Source organism: Balearica regulorum, chromosome 15 (assembly GCF_011004875.1).
Source record: "Balearica regulorum gibbericeps isolate bBalReg1 chromosome 15, bBalReg1.pri, whole genome shotgun sequence".
Classification (NCBI taxonomy): domain Eukaryota; kingdom Metazoa; phylum Chordata; class Aves; order Gruiformes; family Gruidae; genus Balearica; species Balearica regulorum.
Window position 1 is genome coordinate 17,681,509 of NC_046198.1, and position 20,141 is coordinate 17,701,649.

The following is a 20,141-nucleotide window of genomic DNA, read 5'->3' on the forward strand; positions in this document are numbered from 1 at the left end:
CACACTACCCAGATGTAATAAAGAGAATGGGCAAAAAAGAAACCGGAGAACTTAAAGGACATGAGGTGGCTGTAGCCAGCTGAAGCTTCCGGTCTCCCGGCAGGGTCTACGTGCTGTTCTGTGAGTGGGCAACGTATCCAGGTCATTCAGAGCCTGACGGCAAATAAGGCCTTCCTCAGAAACCACACCACGGAGCCTTCTCACAGGAACTCACTTCACCATCACGTACTTTAGGTTGGAGGTTCCTATTCCAATTATTTCATTCAATTAAAAATATTTCAACTATTTATGATTAACAGCTATAACACTATGCATGATCTAGTTTAGAAAATGAAGGTTAACAATCCAATGGCTAGACAAGCAATGAACTTTCTAGCTACTTACCACAGTGTATTTCCCACTTGGCAGAGAAAGAAAGCTGAAAGATCCATCTTCTTTTGATACAACATTGCACAAATAGGATAGAGACTCATCTCTTGACTGGAATCCATCCACAGGAGAAATATTGCAGCCCACAACATCCTGTGGCAATAAATGCAATACAACTTTTTTTCTCATAGGAGAACAGAGAAAACAATTTTAAGGGGGATGTAGGAGGGTTCAAAAGGCTATACTGTGAACAAAGGATGGGAAGTGCAAAACCATTTTAGAGGCAAAGTTTGATAGTATGATTTAAAATTCATGTATATGTAATAGAGGGAAAAAACAACCAATAATCAACTTTCTGGTAACAAGGACAGAAAACTGGGAAATTCAACATACCCCAGTACCCCAGAACTGCACTGCATGCCTTAATGTTAACTGATTTCAGTTCTGTAGAACGGAGCTCTATTCTACAGAACAAAACACAGAACATGACCAAATGTTTCACACTTATTTCGTAACACACTTTTAAGGTGGCTACAGAAGCTGTTGAACTTTGTCTTCACATCAAGAGGGCAGAGAGCAATTAGGACCTCATGCCAAAGGCAAATTACAGCTACCATACAGAGAATTGCAGGATTTGTCTGGCAACATCTTGTGCCTTGTCCCAGGAGCTGGTCTTTCACTATGGAGAAGTGTCATCCTCATAAGGGAACACATTTACTAACCAACGTTTAACATACAAAAAGGTAAAACTGGAAAAATATTGTCTTAAAACTGTAGCCCTTAACCCTGCTGATCCACAAGGAACATACAGATCAACAACATGCTGTGAACCATATCATATTTTGCACTGCTTCGGTTCAGGTCTTAGTTTTCTATGCCCCTGAACAGCCTGATTGCTGAGGAACCTGGTTATTTAAAAACAATAATGAACAGTTCAAAAGAGTTGAATTAAAAGAATTTTCTAATTTCTTGTGTCCAAAAAATATGTATACCTTAAGCCTCAATTTTGCCAACATTTAAACAGATGGCTATTGTGTTACACATCTAAGTAATTCCATGGAGGTCACGTGAAAACTCAGAATGTACATGAATGTTGTATTACCAGGGCCTTGTTGAAAAAAAACCCTTAAAAACAAAAAAAACAACCCAAAAAATACAGCTTGAGGGGTTGTACAGTTTATGTTGTCCATAAGCCCAGCTCAAAGAAGGACAGAGATGAGTAACAGGGCAATATGAATCCAGAAGCTATTTAGCTGCTGCTTATTTACATCCATACTCATGTTGAAAAGGCACTGATACACCATTACCTCTTTAGTGACCAAAGAAGAGAAAAGGAGAAACATGACCCCTTTCATCGGCTCTCCATCACTCCTCACTGACCCAGAAACATTGTAGCCGGCAACAATCAGAGGGCTCGCAGCATAAGCGTTAGAACTCGTCACCCGTACCACTGTGTTTGACTGAAATACAGAAACACATACTTTTTCACCAAAAGTAGGCATTAGATCTCACTTACAGCACCTAAATAACAATCAGAAGCTGTATATTCAACAACAGAAAGAGAGGCCAGAGCAGCAGTACCCAGAGGGACCCACAGGCCATTCCAAATGCAAACTTGTTTTACTGATTTAGGAATTGATCAGGATCCCAGAGCTCCTCAGAAAGCAAGCAGTCTGAGAGGGAAGGATTAGATTATCTGCCATAACATTCAAGCTCCTACAAAATGCATAGGATTACAAGACCGAAAGCAAGAGCTCATTTGCCAGTCGTTCCCTGGCTGGCTCCACTATCTCCAAACTGGGCCTGCACGAGGCAGTTTCTTGACCATCTAAATTAAATGTATGAAAACTCCATTACCCTTGCCCACTCACTAAAACCCTTCCTCACACTAGTCGATCAAGAAAAGGTCTAGCAGATCCGCCCTCGTTAAACAGGTAAACCAGGACTTTTGTAGGCTCTAACCTCTTTCAACATCCAGGTAGGATGAGATGCAAAGATTTCATATTCACCAGGAAGCACTTTAAAGAAAGCGAACCTGTAAGGCAAGAAAGGGGTTATGCCTCTTTAGAAATAGTCACAAACTTTTGTTTACAGAAAAACAATTCAGACTCTACGCACGCGTTAGAAAAAATATTTCAGAACTACTATAATCCCAGCTGACATGGCAGAATTGAAAGAATCTTGTGCAAATGAACAGATGAATTAAGTATGCACCACCCACACTCACTTTCCTCCAGGTTGTGTAATAGTTGCTTGTATGTTTGTGTCACTGCCAGCATTTCTCAGTACAACCTGGACTCCAGCAGGACCTAACGTCTGACCTTTGCTGAGAACCTGTCAAAATGAAGAGAAACCAGAGTATAAGTGGATAAAAATAACTTGCAGAACTGAAGCAGAATGTTTTTATGAAGGTAGAATTAGCATAAGATGGAATAAATAAAGGAGTCTAACCTTTCCGTTCACAGAAAACCCTGTGAACACAAAGTTAATATCGCCTCCCTTTGTGCAAATGTCATTAATGCCATCCACATGGATGTCTACACTGGTTGGTTCTGGAGGAGGAACAACAATGAAACAGCATGGTAGTTAGTGAGAGAGCAATCATGAAGCAACTCTACTCTAGCTTTACAAACCTCGCACAGAAATGCATTTACTCAAGCATATAAGTGTTGCTCTGAAAGTTCTGCCTCAGCAAAGCTAAAGCACCCACAAATCCCAATGATGAAAGTCCTCTTCCCCTCATTACAGTGAAAAACCCACATTCCTTCAAATCAGGTCATGGGCTACTTTTTCAGTGTCTACCTTAGAGTTTTATTTACTCTGTACAGTAAGTACATTTTAGTTATTAAAATCATACAGTAAGGCTTCTCCCTTTTCAAAAGCGCTTGATTTTCCCTGCCAATTGCAACTTAGAGATAGCAAAGTCCCACATTGCAGATACACTGTCCTAGTGTAAGAATACAAATGGCACTTACCGAAACTCCACCCTAGGGGAGGCTCAATTTTAAGAATGAAATCCCCCTAAAAAATAAAAAAATGATAACTGTCTTCACTGATCTACATTCATTAAAGCTAAAGGATAAAAAAAAAAAAAACCCTAAAAAGTCGGAACACAAGCATCATGCTGCAGAGAGTAACACAAGACTCAAGTGTCCCATTCTCCTTTCCTCCTACCTAACTGTTCAAAGCAGCAGAGTATCTACCCAGACAGGCCGGGATGCTGGGCTCGCATCCAGCCAGCTAAGAGCAAAACTAAGTATCATCATGTTTATACCACTTCCAGGCCAAACCTGGCTCATGTTCAAGCAGCTCAGTGTTAGCAAGTGTTCAAATCTCTCTCTACCTGCCCCAAGAGATGTGCTCCAGATCAGCCTTTAGTGTTTCCACTAGGAGGTCCTGCTCAACCATTCTGCCCAAGCGTGGGATAACAAAATTCCAATCCCATTAAAAGCTCTGCACCAAAAGGGTATTAATCTACACAGAGATCCTCTTTGCATCAGCAGACACCACATATGTTCTGGAGTTCATCCATGGACAGGCTCAAAGGCCTAAGAATTAAATCACTGAGATCAGAAAGCATCTTACTTTCTTAGATTTGGAAGGGAAGGATTTATTTCTGATCCCTAAGGTAACTAGCTCCTTAAAAGAGCAAAACACTTAGACCATCTGAGGGCAGCTTGCATTTAATTTGAATATAAACATCTGTCTGGTCTAAATAAACATAAAACTTCTGATACATTCCAAGCTTCCTGGATCATTATTTTCTAAAGATATTTTTAATAGCTGAATTAGTCATTCAAGTTATTTTCAATTCATTCAGATCAAAACACATTTTCATACAGATTTTTCTTCATTTCTACAGGTAAACAAGTGAAAGTTTTATCTGTACTCTGTAGGAAACTGCACTTTCTGTGCAGTATTTGTACAGCTGCTAGCACATGGTTGTTGGCAGTAACGCAGGCTCCCAGTCATTCAGATAAACAGCACAAACGCAACACCGCAGCTAAAGTTACCTGGCTTTTCTCACGATAATGCTCAGCACTGAGAAATAAAACAGGTGTGTTACAAAAAGAAACAGTTAAGTTTGGTCCAAAACTAAATTCTGTTCTGACTCAAATATTTCACGGGTGGGTGTCGTGCTGACGTTTAATCTGCCGGCAGCTCCTGCCTCCAGCGCAGAGGAGACAGCTCTGGTATTTCAGTTTCTTACCTTATCATAGAGGGGAATCATGAAATACCCGTTGTTTGGAGCGCAATCTGTCTGGTACTTCAGAGTACCATGTTTTGTATATAACTTAATCTAAAAGAAACAAACAAAAAAGACAAAAAGATATTTTAAAAGATGTGAGCAAAGCTGGAACCGGGCCTTCTCCAACCCAGCGACTTTACACAGCAGCACCCGGGGTCCCCAGGGGTGACAGGGGAAAGGCCTGACGCCAGAAGGCTGCAATCCGCCCGGCAAGCCGGCGGGTCAGCACCGGGCTCGGCTGAAAACGCCCAAAGAGCCCCGCTGCTGCCGGCCCCACGCCGCAGCACAGCCTGCTCGAACGGCGGCCCGGACAAAGGCGCTGCGGCCGCTCCGCGCTGGCAGAGCCCCAGGCAGAGCCGCCGGCCGGGCCCTGGCAGCCGGGCCGGGCCCCAGCAGCGTGCGAGGGCCGCCAGGCGCCCTCCTCCAGCCCCGGCCGGCGGCCCACCTCGATCAGCGAGTAGTTGATCTCCACGTCGGACTTGACGAAGCCGCCGCAGCCCACGACGATGTCCTCGGAGCCCCGCGCCAGGGCGCAGCAGAGCGCGCAGAGCAGCGCGGCCGCCCCGGCCCGCATCCCGCCGCCCTGACCCAGCACCGCCCGCCGCGCCGCCGGAAGGGCCGGGCCGGGCGGGGCGGGCCGGGGGCCGGCGGCGGGTGCTGCCCCCTGCCGGCCCGGAGGGCTGCGGGCCCGCTCCGCGCCGCCGGCTGTCCCGCTGCGCCGGCAGTTCTCCGCCGTGCCAAAGCCTCGGCCGGGGTCCCCCGGGGATCACCCCGAGTCTTCCGGGCCGCTCCCGTGTGATGCAACGCCCCGCTGCCTACCCGCCTGCCCGCCGCGGCTGAGGCGAGGGAGAGACGCGGCAGCCGCCGGCCCCTGCCCCGTCCCGCTGCCGGGGGCTCCGCCTCAGCGCGCTGCGACTGCCGGGCTGCACCAGCCCAGCCGTGTCCCCGGGGAGCTCCGGGCCGGACTTTGCCCGCCGCCCCCGCGGCACCTCCCGCCGCCTCCAGCCGGGACGGGACGAGGCGCCCGGGGGCTCCTGCCAGTCCCCAGCTGCCCGGCGGGAACGGGGCTCTCGGCCGCTGCCCAGGGAGGAGACGCCTGTCCCGCCGGCGCTGAGGCGCGCCCCGGGGCACCGAGCGGAGAGTCCGGGGCCTCAGGCGACCCGCTCCCGCCGGCTGCCGAGCCGCGACGTCCCGCCCGCCCCGTCCGCGGGCACCATGGCGGCGGGCAGTGCCCTCTGCGGCTCCGGGGAGGGCTCCGCCGGGCTCTGGGTGAGTGAGCGAGCGAGCGCCGCGGCACCGTCCCGCCGCCGGGCCGCCCCCGGGACCCTGCCGGAGCCTGGCCCGGGCCGAGCAGCCGTGCGAGCCGAGCGGGCGAGCGGGAGCGGCTGCCGCCAGCCCCGGCCCGGCCGCGGGGGACACGGGCTCCTCCTGCGTGGGGCCGGAGGGCGGCAGCGCCCCAGCACCCACCCACCCTCCTGCGGGGCCGCTGAGGGAGGCGGCCGGCGCGCTGCGAGCGGCCAAGTGTTCCCCTCAGAGATGGCCGGCGGTGCGGACTTTGCCTCCCAGGGCCGAGTTTTCGCCCAAACAGAAACACCCGAATCCGCACCCGGTTGCGATTCGAGGGGAGTTGTGGGGGCGGGATTGCAGTCCGGCTGCGCTCTGGCGGGGCAGTGACGGTGGTCCCTTCGCTGCCTTCAGAGGGTCTCTGCTGGCTGACCCACTGCGGGAGTACCCTGGAAAGGGCTCCAGTGAGTTATCAGTCCCGACTCACGTGGATTTCCACCCGCAAGGTTGATAAACTCCCGTGATAATTTGTGAGCCCTTACCTGCTCCCTCTTTGCATCAAGTGGTTCCTTTGCCCTGGCCTTGCTTTGCATCATATCCCCCCATGAAGGACTCGAGCCACCTCCACAAGCAGCTGAAGAAAAAATACCGTTGCCTGTTCATCTACAGTTGCTGTATTTTTAGTATTACTGTGTTAGCAGATGAGATCCAACTGTTGTTCAGTCAAAAAACTACAAATGGAGCATAAATGCAGCTGAGGAAGTGCAGTCATGGTGCCGTTTATGCACTCAGACGCTTCTTTTCTCCTAATCTCCATTTCACCGGTCATTCCCTACTGACTGTTCTGATGGTTCCCAAATGCCAATAATCTTTTTCATTCCCGAATTATTTTTTCTCATCCCACAACTTAAATTTCCTCCCTTTTTTTCTCACCAGTTGTGATATATGGTGTCCTTGCTTTGGCATCTTTTGCTTTTCCAACCTTTTATTTCTCTCTTTCTCCTCCCATTCCCTCCAACATGCTCTGCTGAGTCCTCCCTCCCTCCCCTGTGACACCTTACTATTCTCCAGCAGCCCCTCTGTTGCCAAATGATTTTTACATTGGAAACCCTAAATCAAATTCCTCTAACATTACAGCAGATCTCAGTTGTAGCATTAGCAACTTGCATTAGTTGTGAAATTCTGCAAACCTCAGCTTTACTGTTTCACTTCTCTGTTGACTCTGTGACAGGACTGGAACCAGACATGGTATACAAACACCCCAAGATTTACCTGGTGCTTTGAGAGCACAGTCATTGCTTGGACCCCTTGTGCCTATCTTTGGATCTGTTTTCCATTCTACTACTTACATCTTCGACACAAAAACAAAGGCTATATCAGGATGTCCCACATCTTCAAAACCAAAATGGTAAGAGTGGAGGATGGGCTTTGATCCAAACGTTGTCACTACTGTGATGCAGTACTTAATTTTTCTAAATCATTAACTCTTTTCTGATGACCCATCTGTGTGTTTGCTTTGACATTTACTGACTCTGGTAAAGTCAGGTCAGTATAAATCAAGTAAGGTTTTAGGAGGAACTGCCATCAGATCTTCCCCCCTGGACTTCCATCAGGTTCCCCGCTACTTCCCGTAACACTCTATCCCAAACCTGCTCTTCCACCTCTCCAGCCTTACCGCCCAGGCTGCCCCGAGTATGCAGTTCCGTAGATCGTCCCATCATCATTTCAGTCCATTCCAACGTGTGCTTGCTGTCTCTGCCCCAGGTCCTTGGATTCATCCTGGTAGTACTGTGTTTTTCCAATGTCTTCTTCGTACTGTGGGAAATCAGCCAAGGAATCCCGCGGGCTCCAGCATTCTTCATCAGCCCTGTGGTGGTGGGAATCACAATGGTAATTATTCCTTTATTTTGTCTGTGAGCGGCCCAGCTCAGCTGTCCTGGGGTGGATCTTGTCTTTCCCAAGTTTCACAAAGAGAGACGGTGGGGACTAGGAGGCTGGAGACGTGCTTTGGGAGTTGCTGCTGTGTGGCACAACAGAGGTTTGGAGTTGGGGCAGACCGCTGGGGCTACAGCTACAGTACAGAGCCCTGCGGGCAGAGGACACCCCGCAAGAGCCACGGCAGCGATAGTGTTTAGGAAGAGGTCTCACAACAAGACAAGATCTAATTTCTCATAACCACAGTATGCGATTTAGTTTGGTTCAGAATGAAACGGGATTTCTGATCGACCTAAATGCCTATCCTCCCCTTCTGTCATTGCGTCTCCGTAGCCTAGATCCTCCCAGCCTGTTGGCCCACTTGGACTTTCATTATTTGCCCTTTCTGGAGAGACTTTCTTAAGTGCAAAATTGCACGTAATGCTTTTCAGTTTTAGCCTTTCAGGAACAATACTGCAGCTCTGAACATCTTGAAATATTTGGGCGAGACACTAACTGATTTTCCTCTATTGTATACATTAATTTGATGGTAATGTTTGGCATTCCATTACCAGCTATTTATTTGGACAAATTTGTACTCCCTTGCAGATCCTCGCCATGTTCCTTACCCAAGTGGAAAGAATGATGGGCATCCAGTCTTCAGGCATCCTGTTGATTTACTGGCTGCTCTCATTTGTGGCCGCAGTTGTCATGTTTAGTTCCAAAGTCCAACATGCCCTGGAAAGAGTAAGTGAAATCACATATCTTTAACATGCAGGGGCATGAAGTCTCTGCACAACAGAGCTCTTTTTGCTTTAATGATTGGGAAGTGGAGAACCAAATTCCTCTCACCATACGTGCTGAGAAAAATGGTTGATGACACCTTGTCATCTCCATCCATGTTCTCCCTTTCAATGTAGACAGAACGTGGTTTTCTGAGCACTCAGCAGACTTCGTGTATGAATAACAGCAAATGAACGTAAATGCTGTCACTAAAAACTGGCCTTACACCAGATTTCATATCAGCATAAATACATTGATACCTTTTTATTATTTGGGTCTTTGTGGTGAATGTTTATTTGTGGAGGAGTGCTGGCTGGGTTTATGCATCTGAGACTTATTGTCAGTGGCCATTTTCCTCAGGCGAACAGTTGTACCTTTCCATCACAACAAGGAATAAACAAAAGTTTGTGTTGCCTGCGTGTTTAAGTAATAGGGGAAAAATACACCGCCAGTAAACAAAAGCAAGTGGGAACTTGCTCGTTCCTGCTGTGTGGAATGACACTCAGGCACCAGGCCTCTTGTAGAAATAACACTTTCCCACTTCTTGCTACCAAAATACAGTTCCAAAAATACTCAGGCTTCTTCTTTGGTTTTTCTCTTTCTCATTCACAAAATTAATGAGAGAGCCCTGCGTGGAGCCCCTTAGACATACCATTTGTAATAAAACCTGGCAGGTACTTTATTATATCAACAGTTTGTCCCACTAGGTGAGCAAGGAGCGTCTATCCTTCAGAGCACCCAGAGTTCCCTGAATAGCGATGCAATGTGGACGTCTGACTTGACTAGACTGCTGTGAAGCCTCATGATAAAACTGTCACTATAAATAATAAGTATGTCCATTATTTAGCATTTTCTGATATTCCAGCTTCAGGGGTTACCTATTTAAGTAGCTCTACATAGCTGCAGTTTAAATAAATGCACCTCATGCTTTGAACCAAAACTCAGAGCTCATGGCTGGTAGAACCTGAGAAGCTATCTTTCTCCCCTGATTTCACGTGAAGGTTCTTACCTCCTTCTCAACAGTATTCTGTTTCTTAGGGCTTCCTGGAAGACCATTTCCGCCATGTTACAACTTACGTTTATGCTAGCCTGGTGTTAGGAGAACTTGTGTTATTCTGCTTAGTTGATGACCCTCCCTTCTTCTCTAAAGCTGTCAACAGTCCTGTAAGTATAACGTAGCTTTTCATAATGCATTGCTTCATTGCTCAAACGGGAATTTAAATTTACAGGGATACACAGGAACATGAGTATCTGGGAGATGTAAGATACATCACTCTCTATAAAGGCTGATGGTGTTGAAAGGTAGTTGGCAGAATTTGGGGTAACAGTATTCTGTCTCTCTATGTATGTTTTGAAAAACTGAAAACGTCTTCTATCCATACTCATGTTTATTTTCACTGAAACCAGTAGATAGGGCTCATATTGCTTCCCCGTGCTCTGCTGTGCAGCAGTACTCTATCTGAGGTCTGAGTACAGCAGAGCTCTGTGTTTCAGAAAATAAATGTCTTTGGATATGAAGAATGATATTCTTTGTTCCTCTATCTGAGCCATTATTCAAAGTCTAATTCTCCAAAGTCTCCTGATCCCATTGATCCTCCACAGAACATTTACACTGTCAGGGTCAGTGAATGGGGGGGGAAATAACTGATTGTTTTTCCTGGGGAAGCACAGGAGGGGATATATTCATCTGACACATACCCTTTTCTATATATAAATATCACCCATGTTTTTCCTCCCATCAGAATCAGTGTCCAGAAGCCAGCAGCTCTTTTCTTTCCAAAATCACATACTGGTGGTTCTCTGGGTAAGAAAACACAGAAAAAGACATGGTTTTGCTAGAATATCAGAAAAAAACCAGCAGCATAAGAGAGGGTGTGGATGACAGCCAGTAGGCAATATCTCAGCCCCCAAGTTAGCTTGTACAGTGAGGATTTAAATTCTTTGGGGACTTGAGGTATTCTCACAAGATCAAATTCTAAGAAATTAACTTACTTTTCTCAAATTAGTTCAAAACACAAGTTTGTGATTCAAGATAATTCTCTGACCCCATCCAACTACCCTTCCCGTGCCCTCCCAATCTGGAAACAGACCTCAGCAATCTCAAAGCCTCACTGTACACCCGCCTCAGCCCTGTCTGCCTGCCAGACCTTCCTCCAGCAAACCTGGGCACGGGGAGAAGAGTGACTGAGCCCAGCCTGCTGCTTAGCATTCAGAAATGAAATAGTGACACACCTCGGGCCTAATGCCCGCTAGGATAACGCCTTGGCTGTGTTTCACTGAGCCACAGAGTAAGTTAAACTGCATTTTGTCCCCCACTGCCCAAGACCCAGCTCTCAGTACAGACTAGAAAGTAGGGTTTACTTGCAAATCCTCATTATGTTGACAGAGGATAGCACAGGGATTTGAAGGAAAACTGCTATTCCTGACCATTCATATTTATTCTGGGAACGGGTAGTGCTGAGGTGTGTTCTATGTAAGTGCGTGCCTGTGTGCTCACTGGATGCGCTCACTTAAAGCCCACCTGTTCTGCAAACGCCACGTGCACAGCAAATCCTTCTGTGCCTACCCTACAGCAGTCTGTGTGTTCTCCAGGCTTGTCTGGCAAGGCTGTCAGCAGCCCTTGGGGGTGGACGACTTGTGGCCAGTGAGGAAAGAGGACTGCTCTGAAGAAATTGTTGCCTGGGCTGAGAGAGAGTGGAAGAAGTGTCATAGCAGAACCCCGCAGTGAGTACTTGATGGGGAGAGTGTGTTGGGAACTCAGCCAGGCAGTTTCTGCCTTGCCTCCAGATGAGCAGAGGTGCTGGTGTGCCATCCCAGAACAGGATTTAACCCCTCCGTTCCCCACGGAGTGCTAGACAGGCTGCTTTAGCACGCATGCAAGCTCTGCACATAAGCTCTGCGAGGTGCTTCCTATGTGGGCAAGAGAATGGTTGAAAGATTCAATCCCGCTGAATTATTTGTCCATTGAACAAGAAGAAAAGGATAGCCTATATAAAACGGTCCAAGTAATGCTCTGCTGTGAAAACTTGGGGATCTTTACTCTTCAGCAGATGAGTGCTCAGTGAGTGAGTTCCTTTGTACAAAATCTGATTTTAAGTGTTGAAATCTGCTGGAGAACATCCTTCCATGCCTGGAAGCACAAAACTCTGAAGTTTTTGTGAAAGGGATCATTTTTTGATGAGCATTTATACTGGACATGGCACAAGACCCAGTGTGAGATATATGATTTTTTTGAAAGCACAAGATTGCCAAGCTTTCTCCAATTGTAGATAGCTTTCTCCTTGTTTCTTTCTTTAGAAAAATGGAGTCTGCTACATTTAAAAAGAGTCAGAAGAGTGAAACTGGTGTAGCAGAAGCTGAAGAGACAGAGGTTCTACTGCAATCAGAGCACAGTCAGAGCAGGCCCTTACTGAAAGCGTTTTGGAGCATGTTTGGAACCTATTTCCTTCTCAGCACTGTCTGCTTAGTTATCTGTGATGTCTTCTTGTTCTCCATCCCAAAGGTACTGAGGTATGTGCATGTGTAATGTATTTCTATCACATGTACAAGATTGCTGTGTGCATGAGCTCACATAGAGACGTGTATGCCAGCGCCGAGTTGGGGACACAAACACCTTTTGAAATATGATGATGATGATGATGATGAAAAGAACTGGATTATCATTTGTGCTAAACCTACGGTCAACTCAGTTGGGAAAAACCCACAAACCACTGTGTAAAGCTGTGCACACTTTCTCCACTGCTGTATCCCAGCAGTGGAAGGGACAGGCTGTACTAAGCCTTTTGACAACTTTACTAGAACAGGAGTGAGTTGTTTGATGGTTCTATGTATCATATCATTTGCACAGGCTGTCAGCCCCTTGCTGTAGTGTAAAGGCTCCGTGTTCCCTGACTAATTCTAAGAAGCACAGCTGTGCATCCTACACAGCTGAAATAGCTTCTTTAGTCAGTTGACATAACGCTTTGTGGGTTCTGTTGGCACCACACAAACCCGTGTTACAGTATATTTTCAAGGGCAAAAATCAATTCTTAGTGATTCAGATTAAGAGACGTTCTGGAAATGTCAATGACTTCCTTAGATTATGGCTCCCAATTTGCGTAGTTCTGACAAATTCAGGACATTCAGGAGCCATCCTTAGCACTGAAAATGAGATCTGCCCAGAGAAGATACTGAGATCAGAGATTACTTCAAGCCCAAGAGTGGCTAGATGTCAAAAATCAGGATACTATATGACACAGGATACTTGGCAGTTTTTCCAGTTCTTCTGCTACTTTATCGATAAACATCAGCCAGAGAGAATACAGAATAATCGCTGGTATTTCTGCATTTTTGTGTCTCTGATATTTCATCAGTTCTACATGGATTCATCAACATTTTACTCCCATCTTGCAGTCTCTTCCTGGAGTTCATTGACGATCAAGAAGCCCCTAGCTGGCACGGGTATTTCTACGCCTTCACTATGTTCCTTTTGGCTTGTCTCCAGACTCTGTTTGAACAACGATATATGTACATGTGTCTTGTTCTGGGGCTGAGACTGAAAACTGCAGTAACAGGGCTTGTGTACAGGAAGGTGAGTCTGTAGCTCCCTTTTCAGCCTCATTTTTTTTCTAGCCCTACATTAGTGGTTATGACATTGTTGGTACATTGTTCTTAACAATATTAGGGGAGATGTTGTTAGAAAATACTTTTAGGATGTAATTCTGTGCTATGTTCTTCTCTGAACAGTACATGGGAGGTATTTTACTATTTATTTTTCAGATCTTGTCTCTGGAGGAAAAAGCAACATAAACTTTTTAATGTTGTAGATTATGGTTGGGGAAAGGAGTAAATTTTTCATCTTAAAGTGAAGTTGCAGATCCCAAGGCAACAGCATGTTTTCAGTACCTGGGATTTGACATTTTTCTCCCTCTTTTTTTTTCTTTCTTTCTGAGGAAAAGAAAGTTGTTTAATTTTTGGAGCAAAGCTGCTGTTTAATGATGCCTTTCCTTTCTTCTCTACCCTGTCTAGATCCTGGTTATGTCAAATGCATCAAGGAAAGCAGCAACAGTAGGTGAAATTGTTAATCTGGTATCTGTAGATGTCCAAAAGCTAATGGATCTGATTATATATTTTAATGGGACCTGGCTTGCTCCTGTTCGGATTATCATCTGCTTTGTCTTCTTGTGGCAGGTAAAATATGATGACAGTGCTTATCAATCCCTTTCTATTCTAGGTATCGAATGAAAAAGGACTTTTCAAAATTCTGCTTAGATCTTTGCTGGTTTGAATAACCTGAAATTGCCATCTTTTTCTTTGCTCATTCTGTAGCAAGGTGGATTCACTTTTCTTTTTAGAAGATATTATTGGTATAGAATCCTTACCTGATCCTTCATCTTCTCACCTGTGTATTCAGCATTCAGTCTCTTTCAGGGAAAAGACTGTGAGTATGGTTATTCTGAGCTGACTGATAAACTTCTGCCTCAGATTGTCCTCTGTCACCTCTTTTTTCAACCAAAATGTGGTGGCCCAGTGCAGGCTGAGAGGCCAGTTCCAGCTCCTCAGCATAGTTACAGAACCTAAGGGGAATGGTCTGAAATAGCAACTTGACATACTGCATCCTGGAGCCGGATTACCACAAGATCAGTGAAATGGTTTGAAGCAAAGTTCTAGGATGTTCAAGAAGAGTATTGGATACATCGAATTTCATAGATATCGAGGAGTTTAGCAAAGAGAGAGCAAAGCCCAAATTAGAAATACAGGATGATAATCTAAATGACCCCTTTTCCCCCCCTAATTCAATGTATGGTATTTTCTCAGCAGGACAAAGCCCTGTTTCTTAGTCCCTGTTTTTGGCAGCACACCAAAGGAAGTACAAGCACTATCGAGACAGTTGATTCCCAGGAGCTTTCCAGAGGCCTTTGACACCTTCCTTTGCTAACCCACATGGACTGTGCCTTGTTCCTGGCAGGATATATACCTTGGAAAATTAGTAGCCATGGTTTAGACTGTTGGAAGCTCTTCATCCCGTTTCTAGTGATGCTGACAAGCTGAATGTGGTTGCCTGTAGTTGGAGCATAATTAACACTTTGTTTGCTAGTGTTCGTGGACCATTTGTGTAGAGAATACTTTTCTCTGTGCGTGTACCAGCACTCACCTCTAGCAAACATAAGCAGTCTGTAGAGAGATGTAACTAAACCATCAAGTTTAGTTACACCAAGTAACTAACCAAGAACCAAACAAGTTCTCTATTTTGATATCCGAGTCATTATGAGCCCTTGCATCCCAGAGCTGTCCCAGGAGTACATGGCACAGTATAATGCCGCCATTTCATCTCACTAGTTGGTGTAAATTCAGACCAGCTGGGTTATTTATGCTGCAAGAATAGTTTGTTGAGGGTTTGGGTTTGGTTTTTAAACAAGCCCTGGTTTTGTTTGGAGTCACTTCCTGATGGCAGCCACGAGATGTCCTCCTTAACACATCCAAGAACAGATGGGCAGAAACAGAAATGACTTGCCAGCATGCTTCTGGTTGGCTTTCAGCACTAATCTGGTTCCTAAAAGGGAAGCAAATAAATTCAGCAGAGCATGATGACAGGAGTTACCTCACCTGTTACCTGGTGAGTTAACAGGCCACAGTGCTTCGGGAGCACAGTTCCCAGGAAAGGCAAAGGCAAGACTAGAGGAAAGCCTTGGCCATGAGGGATCTTGGGTGTATGTTCAAATAAGAGGGAGGGTGAGTGGAGGGGAATGGAAAACAGTCATTTCTAGTATCACCAGAAGTTCTTCCTTTCTTTTCTCTCCTGGCAGCTTCTTGGGCCATCTGCCTTGACTTCCATTGCTGTATTCCTTTTCCTCTTGCCTCTGAATTTTGTGATCACCAAGAGGAGGACTCAGTTTCAGGTACATTTTGCTTCATAAAAATGAAGTGGTTTACTGACTTGAGTTATGCTAGGATACTGCTTTTAAATCTAAGTTAAGGCTGCCATGCTCTTCCAGGAAAGGATCACATGGAACCCAAGGCTACTGATGATTACAGTAGGCATGCTTGTTGGAAACAAAAAAATAAAATAGTATTGTACTGAAGCATATCACTAACATTCAACATCAAGTGATGGCTTAATATTTATTATTCATGCTGATCATGACTGTCTGAAGGAACATAGGAGGAATTGAAACCTGCAGTTTCTTGAAGTTTTGAGTAAGCTCTTACATGTTCAGTCTTTTGCCTTGTTTGCCCACCTTTTTCTGTGTTTTTTACTTTTTTTTGCCAGTAAAAATAAACCTCTGAAGATGAAAAGTAAAATATTTCCCAGCCTGGAAGATTCATAAGCAAAACAGTATACACAGCTCAGCTGCAGGGAAATTTATTCAGAAGTCATGGGCAGGAATAAGGTGGTTTTTTCAGAATAATTGCACTGTTAAACATTCAATGTATTAAATGATAAACATTTATTACAGGAGATCCAGATGAAACATAAAGATGAGCGGGCTAAACTCATCAATGCCATTCTCAGTGACATTAAAGTAATCAAACTGTATGGCTGGGAGAAAACCTTCATGGAGAAAGTGTTTGATATCCGGAAGCAAGAACTTCAGGCCCTAAAAAGATCGCAGATTCTCTTCTCAGCATCTCTAGCTTCTTTCCATTCATCAACTTTCCTGGTGAGTGGTTCACCTCCCTTCATAAAACATGTGCTGTGACTTCCATTTCTCTTTGTACTCCTCTCTGGACAGATTTTTCCTGTGGGGCAGCTAAGGGAAATGTCTGCCCAGAGGAGTTGGTGGTCTCACAGGAGTTGCTGAGCCCCAGTGGAATCAGCCACACAGACATTTACACTGTTCCATGGAGAAGTTGCCTGGTCTGGCAGTGTGCTGTAGGCAGACCGAGCCTGCTTTGCAGGAACCACCTGGAGACCTCCAGCTAGGCAGAGGTCACACACAGTCAGCAGCTGCACAAGCCACTTTTGTACTTGCTGTTGCAGCTCAGCCATATGTGTTTGCAATGGGAAGTGGCTGTGCTTTCACCTGGCTGTGGTTGCAGCACCAAAACTTCCTTAAAGCAGAACAAACATCAAGTGATCAGACTTGGTTTTGTCACCAACATGCAAGACCTTTGCCTATGATATTTGCAGGATGGGTGCCACATGTATGGGTGATAGCCTGGATTTAACCAAATGGGTTCCAGAGTCTTTAGGAAGGGGCCTTTCACCCTTGAACCATTCTCTTCCCTGTCTGAAGCAAATGGTCTGCTTTTCCTTTGCTCCCTTTCAGATTGCATTTGTCATGTTTGCTGTCTACACCCTGGTGGATAACACACATGTCCTGGATGCTCAGAAGGCCTTTGTCTCTTTAACCCTGATCAACATTCTCAACACTGCACACTCCTTCCTGCCATTCTCCGTAAATGCTGCTGTCCAGGTTAATCACAGGCTGTGTTCCTTTTTCTTTGGCCATAAGTGGTTTTTTACATATCACCATTAACAGGTAAAGGTAGGAATTTCTTAGGGCTTTGGACGTCAGGGCTAGCTATTTAATTGCTACTGTGAAACAGTGAAGTGCAAGGACTTGCAGCTAAAGGTACTTTGTAGTAGTGCTTTTCAGAAAGGCTCCATATATTGACAACTCACCAAGAACAACTCTTAAGTCTTTTGGAGCCAATCACAAGGACCATTAGATCTCAGAGGTGCTTCCAGTTCTGGTTTTAGTCACAGAAATCAGAACAGATGGAGCAAAATTTCCATGGAAGATCAGTGGAAACCCTGCTAGCCTAGGCCAGAGAGAAAAGCAATTAATTGTCTAGTAAGAAATTGGGAAATTGCACTTCTCTCTTGCACCTTAAGACGACTGTCACAAATCTTCATGTAGAGAAGCAATCACTGCAAAGATTGCAGGATAAATTGAAGTGCAAGGTACTGCACGTGGATCAGCACAATTCCAAGCACAACTACAGGCTGAGCGGAGAATGGATTGAGAGCAGCCCTGAGGAGAAGAACTTGGGGGTGTTGGGGGACAAGAAGCTCAACACAACGTGGCAATGTGCGCTGGCAGCCCAGAAAGCCACCCGTGTCCTGGGCTGCATCCCCAGCAGCGTGACCAGCAGGTCAAGGGAGGGGATTCCGCCCCTCTGCTCTGGTGAGACCCCCCTGCAGTGCTGCATCCAGCTCGGGGGTCCCCAGCACAAGAAGGACATGGAGCTGTTGGAGTGAGTCCAGAGGAGGCCACGAAGATGTTCCGAGGGCTGGAGCACCTCTCCTATGGAGACAGGCTGAGAGAGTTGGGGTTGTTCAGCCTGGAGAAGAGAAGGCTGCGCGGAGACCTTAGAGCCCCTTCCAGTCCCTAAAGGGGCTCCAGGAAAGCTGGAGAGGGGCTGGTAACAAGGGCATGGAGTGACAGGCCAAGGGGGATGGCCTGAAGCTGCAGGAGGGGAGATGGAGATGAGATGTGAGGCAGCAATCCTTCCCTGTGAGGGTGCTGAGGCCCTGGCACAGGGTGCCCAGAGAAGCTGTGGCTGCCCCTGGCTCCCTGGCAGAGTTCAAGGCCAGGTTGGATGGGGCTTTGGGCAACCTGGGCTAGTGGAGGGTGTCCCTGCCAATGGCAGGGGGTTGGAACTAGATGGGCTTTGAGGTCCTTTCCCACTCAGGGCATTCTATGATAATTAGAGAAAAAAGCACCAATTTCACCGAACAGAAAACACAGGCAAGAATATGTTTTTTTATTAAGCTAAGTGGAAATAAAGGCAGTTAACATTGGAAGAGCTGCATTTGTCCATCTAAGGCTACAGCATGTGCAACAGCACCTAGTCAGCAGGCTAAGTGGGTCTTCAAGTTGAGTCTCCGCTTTGGGTTTTAGCTCCCTTTCTATTAATAAAGCTTATTCTTTGTGTGCTTCTTCATTTCAGGCCAAAGTTTCTTTAAACCGCTTAGCAGCTTTTCTGAATCTGGAAGAACTGGATCCTGAGAGCTCAAGTGGGAACACTTCTGACAGTGGTAACTTTTGTGTTAGCATTGTTGTCTTATAAGAGCAGTAGCTTCCATTGTTCAGCTTCCATTCTTACGGTGCTTACCATCATCAAGAGAGAAAAATGTTTGCCCCTTACTGTCACCTTAGCTCTCCAGCCTATTTATTTCTAATGGTGAAATCTAATCTGGTAATTAACCCCTTCTTTTCATACTTAAGGTTCATTTTATGTAATATAAAAACACACTGACACATAAAGTCACGTAAACAGGGATGTTTCTGTACCTACCTTAGAATTTACAAGTGTTCTCTTTCTCCTCATATTTCAGTAGAGGCAAGCATCACCATAAGAAATGGGACTTTTTGCTGGAGCAAAGAAACTGCTTGTCTTAGAAGGTAAAGACTTACCTTAGTCATCTCAATTCTGTAGGTGAGGGTGGACGCTGAGTGAACGAATTCCTCAGGGCCTAAGTGAAACCAGTGTGGAATATCTAGAGGCTTCTGAGTTTGCTTCTTGTTTCACATTGAATTCTGCAAATTATCAAGTCAGACAAAATGTAATCTTGCTTTTATGCTTAGGAGCACGTAAATGGGAAAGTGCCTGGATCTGGATGTTGCCTCAATATATGGAGACGGCTTTCTTTACACAATTTTCTTGTCCAAATATGAAATTACAGTAATTGAAGTCAAAAAAAGTAGAATTGATGGTATGCGGGCATTATATACAACATTGCTACATGCATATTTCAAAAGGCATTGCAGTTTTAGAGAAGAAACAGTGTTGAAAAGCTCTGACGTTCAGGAATGTTTCCTATCCAGTGCTTTGAGCTAGCCTACCTCCAGAGTGGGGACCTGGGTCTTGGATCTCAATCTGAAACTCAGACAGGGATGTGGATGACAACTTTCTGGTTGGAGGCATCTTGGAAGGGATGGCTCCTGTTCTGCTGCAAAAAGTCAGCATGATAGGAAGAGGAACCCTGTGCAGCTGAGGCCTCAAGTATGAAGTTGGGGGGGGTAGTTGGTGTATTTTTGTTGCTACAAAACAATAACAAGAATTTTGGTCATTTCCCTTTCAGAAAATGTATCTAAAAGGTGATAAGAGACTAATCTTTTCTCTATAGGATAGATCTTACTGTGCCCCAAGGCTCCTTGCTTGCTGTAGTTGGCCAGGTGGGTGCTGGAAAGTCCTCCTTGCTGTCAGCATTACTTGGTGAGCTGGAGAAGACTGATGGCTGCGTGACCATGAAGGTAAAGTTTCCCCTGAGCATTTGTTTCTAATTAGGCTGTCTTCAGGAACAGTAAGGTATTAACCAAGGTATCAGGTACTTGATGAAAACCCATTTAATGCTGAATTTAAACAAAGGCTGTATGTAGCAGCCCACTTTCAATTATCTGAAGGTGCTTAGGACCTCTCGAATGAGCCTGGCCCTTGGGAATGGGAACTGGAACAGGACTTCAAAGATCCAGTTACATTTCCCACCTGACAGCGAGCTGAAGCGGCATTCTGGTAAATCATGACATGTACTTGCACCTCTGTTTCCTCCTCTATAAGATAATAAGAGCGCAGACTCATATTTTGCAAAGCCTTCTGAGACCTGTCAATGGTG

General features: G+C 45.7%; 2 protein-coding genes across 5 annotated transcripts in view; one reads left to right on the top strand and one right to left on the bottom strand.

Annotated features, from left to right (window-relative positions):
• The window catches only part of LOC104642175 (BOS complex subunit NOMO1), a 28,419-nt gene extending 23,166 nt beyond the window's left edge, over positions 1-5,253 (bottom strand). Inside the window, exons 1-8 of the mRNA XM_075767885.1 lie at positions 5,064-5,253; positions 4,580-4,669; positions 3,345-3,390; positions 2,821-2,921; positions 2,597-2,703; positions 2,332-2,404; positions 1,677-1,829; positions 385-522 (exon numbers count right to left, since the gene is read on the bottom strand). Coding sequence (XP_075624000.1) covers positions 385-522; positions 1,677-1,829; positions 2,332-2,404; positions 2,597-2,703; positions 2,821-2,921; positions 3,345-3,390; positions 4,580-4,669; positions 5,064-5,192 — 837 coding nt within the window. The 5' untranslated portion in view covers positions 5,193-5,253. The remainder of the gene's footprint in view (positions 1-384; positions 523-1,676; positions 1,830-2,331; positions 2,405-2,596; positions 2,704-2,820; positions 2,922-3,344; positions 3,391-4,579; positions 4,670-5,063) is intronic.
• A 216-nt stretch (positions 5,254-5,469) lies between these two features.
• ABCC6 (ATP binding cassette subfamily C member 6) overlaps positions 5,470-20,141 on the top strand; it is a 28,154-nt gene continuing 13,482 nt past the window's right edge. For 2 of the 4 annotated variants that reach the window (XM_075767881.1, XM_075767884.1), the window contains exons 1-16: positions 5,692-5,887; positions 7,134-7,310; positions 7,667-7,792; positions 8,426-8,563; positions 9,638-9,763; positions 10,342-10,403; positions 11,192-11,323; positions 11,897-12,109; positions 12,992-13,169; positions 13,607-13,768; positions 15,385-15,477; positions 16,036-16,239; positions 16,849-16,995; positions 18,476-18,563; positions 18,864-18,930; positions 19,656-19,782. In XM_075767881.1, coding sequence (XP_075623996.1) covers positions 5,834-5,887; positions 7,134-7,310; positions 7,667-7,792; positions 8,426-8,563; positions 9,638-9,763; positions 10,342-10,403; positions 11,192-11,323; positions 11,897-12,109; positions 12,992-13,169; positions 13,607-13,768; positions 15,385-15,477; positions 16,036-16,239; positions 16,849-16,995; positions 18,476-18,563; positions 18,864-18,930; positions 19,656-19,782 — 2,094 coding nt within the window. In that variant the 5' untranslated portion in view covers positions 5,692-5,833. Of the gene's footprint in view, positions 5,888-7,133; positions 7,311-7,666; positions 7,793-8,425; positions 8,564-9,637; positions 9,764-10,341; positions 10,404-11,191; positions 11,324-11,896; positions 12,110-12,991; positions 13,170-13,606; positions 13,769-15,384; positions 15,478-16,035; positions 16,240-16,848; positions 16,996-18,475; positions 18,564-18,863; positions 18,931-19,655; positions 19,783-20,141 lie in introns of those variants that run through there. The other 2 variants (XM_075767880.1, XM_075767882.1) reach the window with 2 other exon arrangements.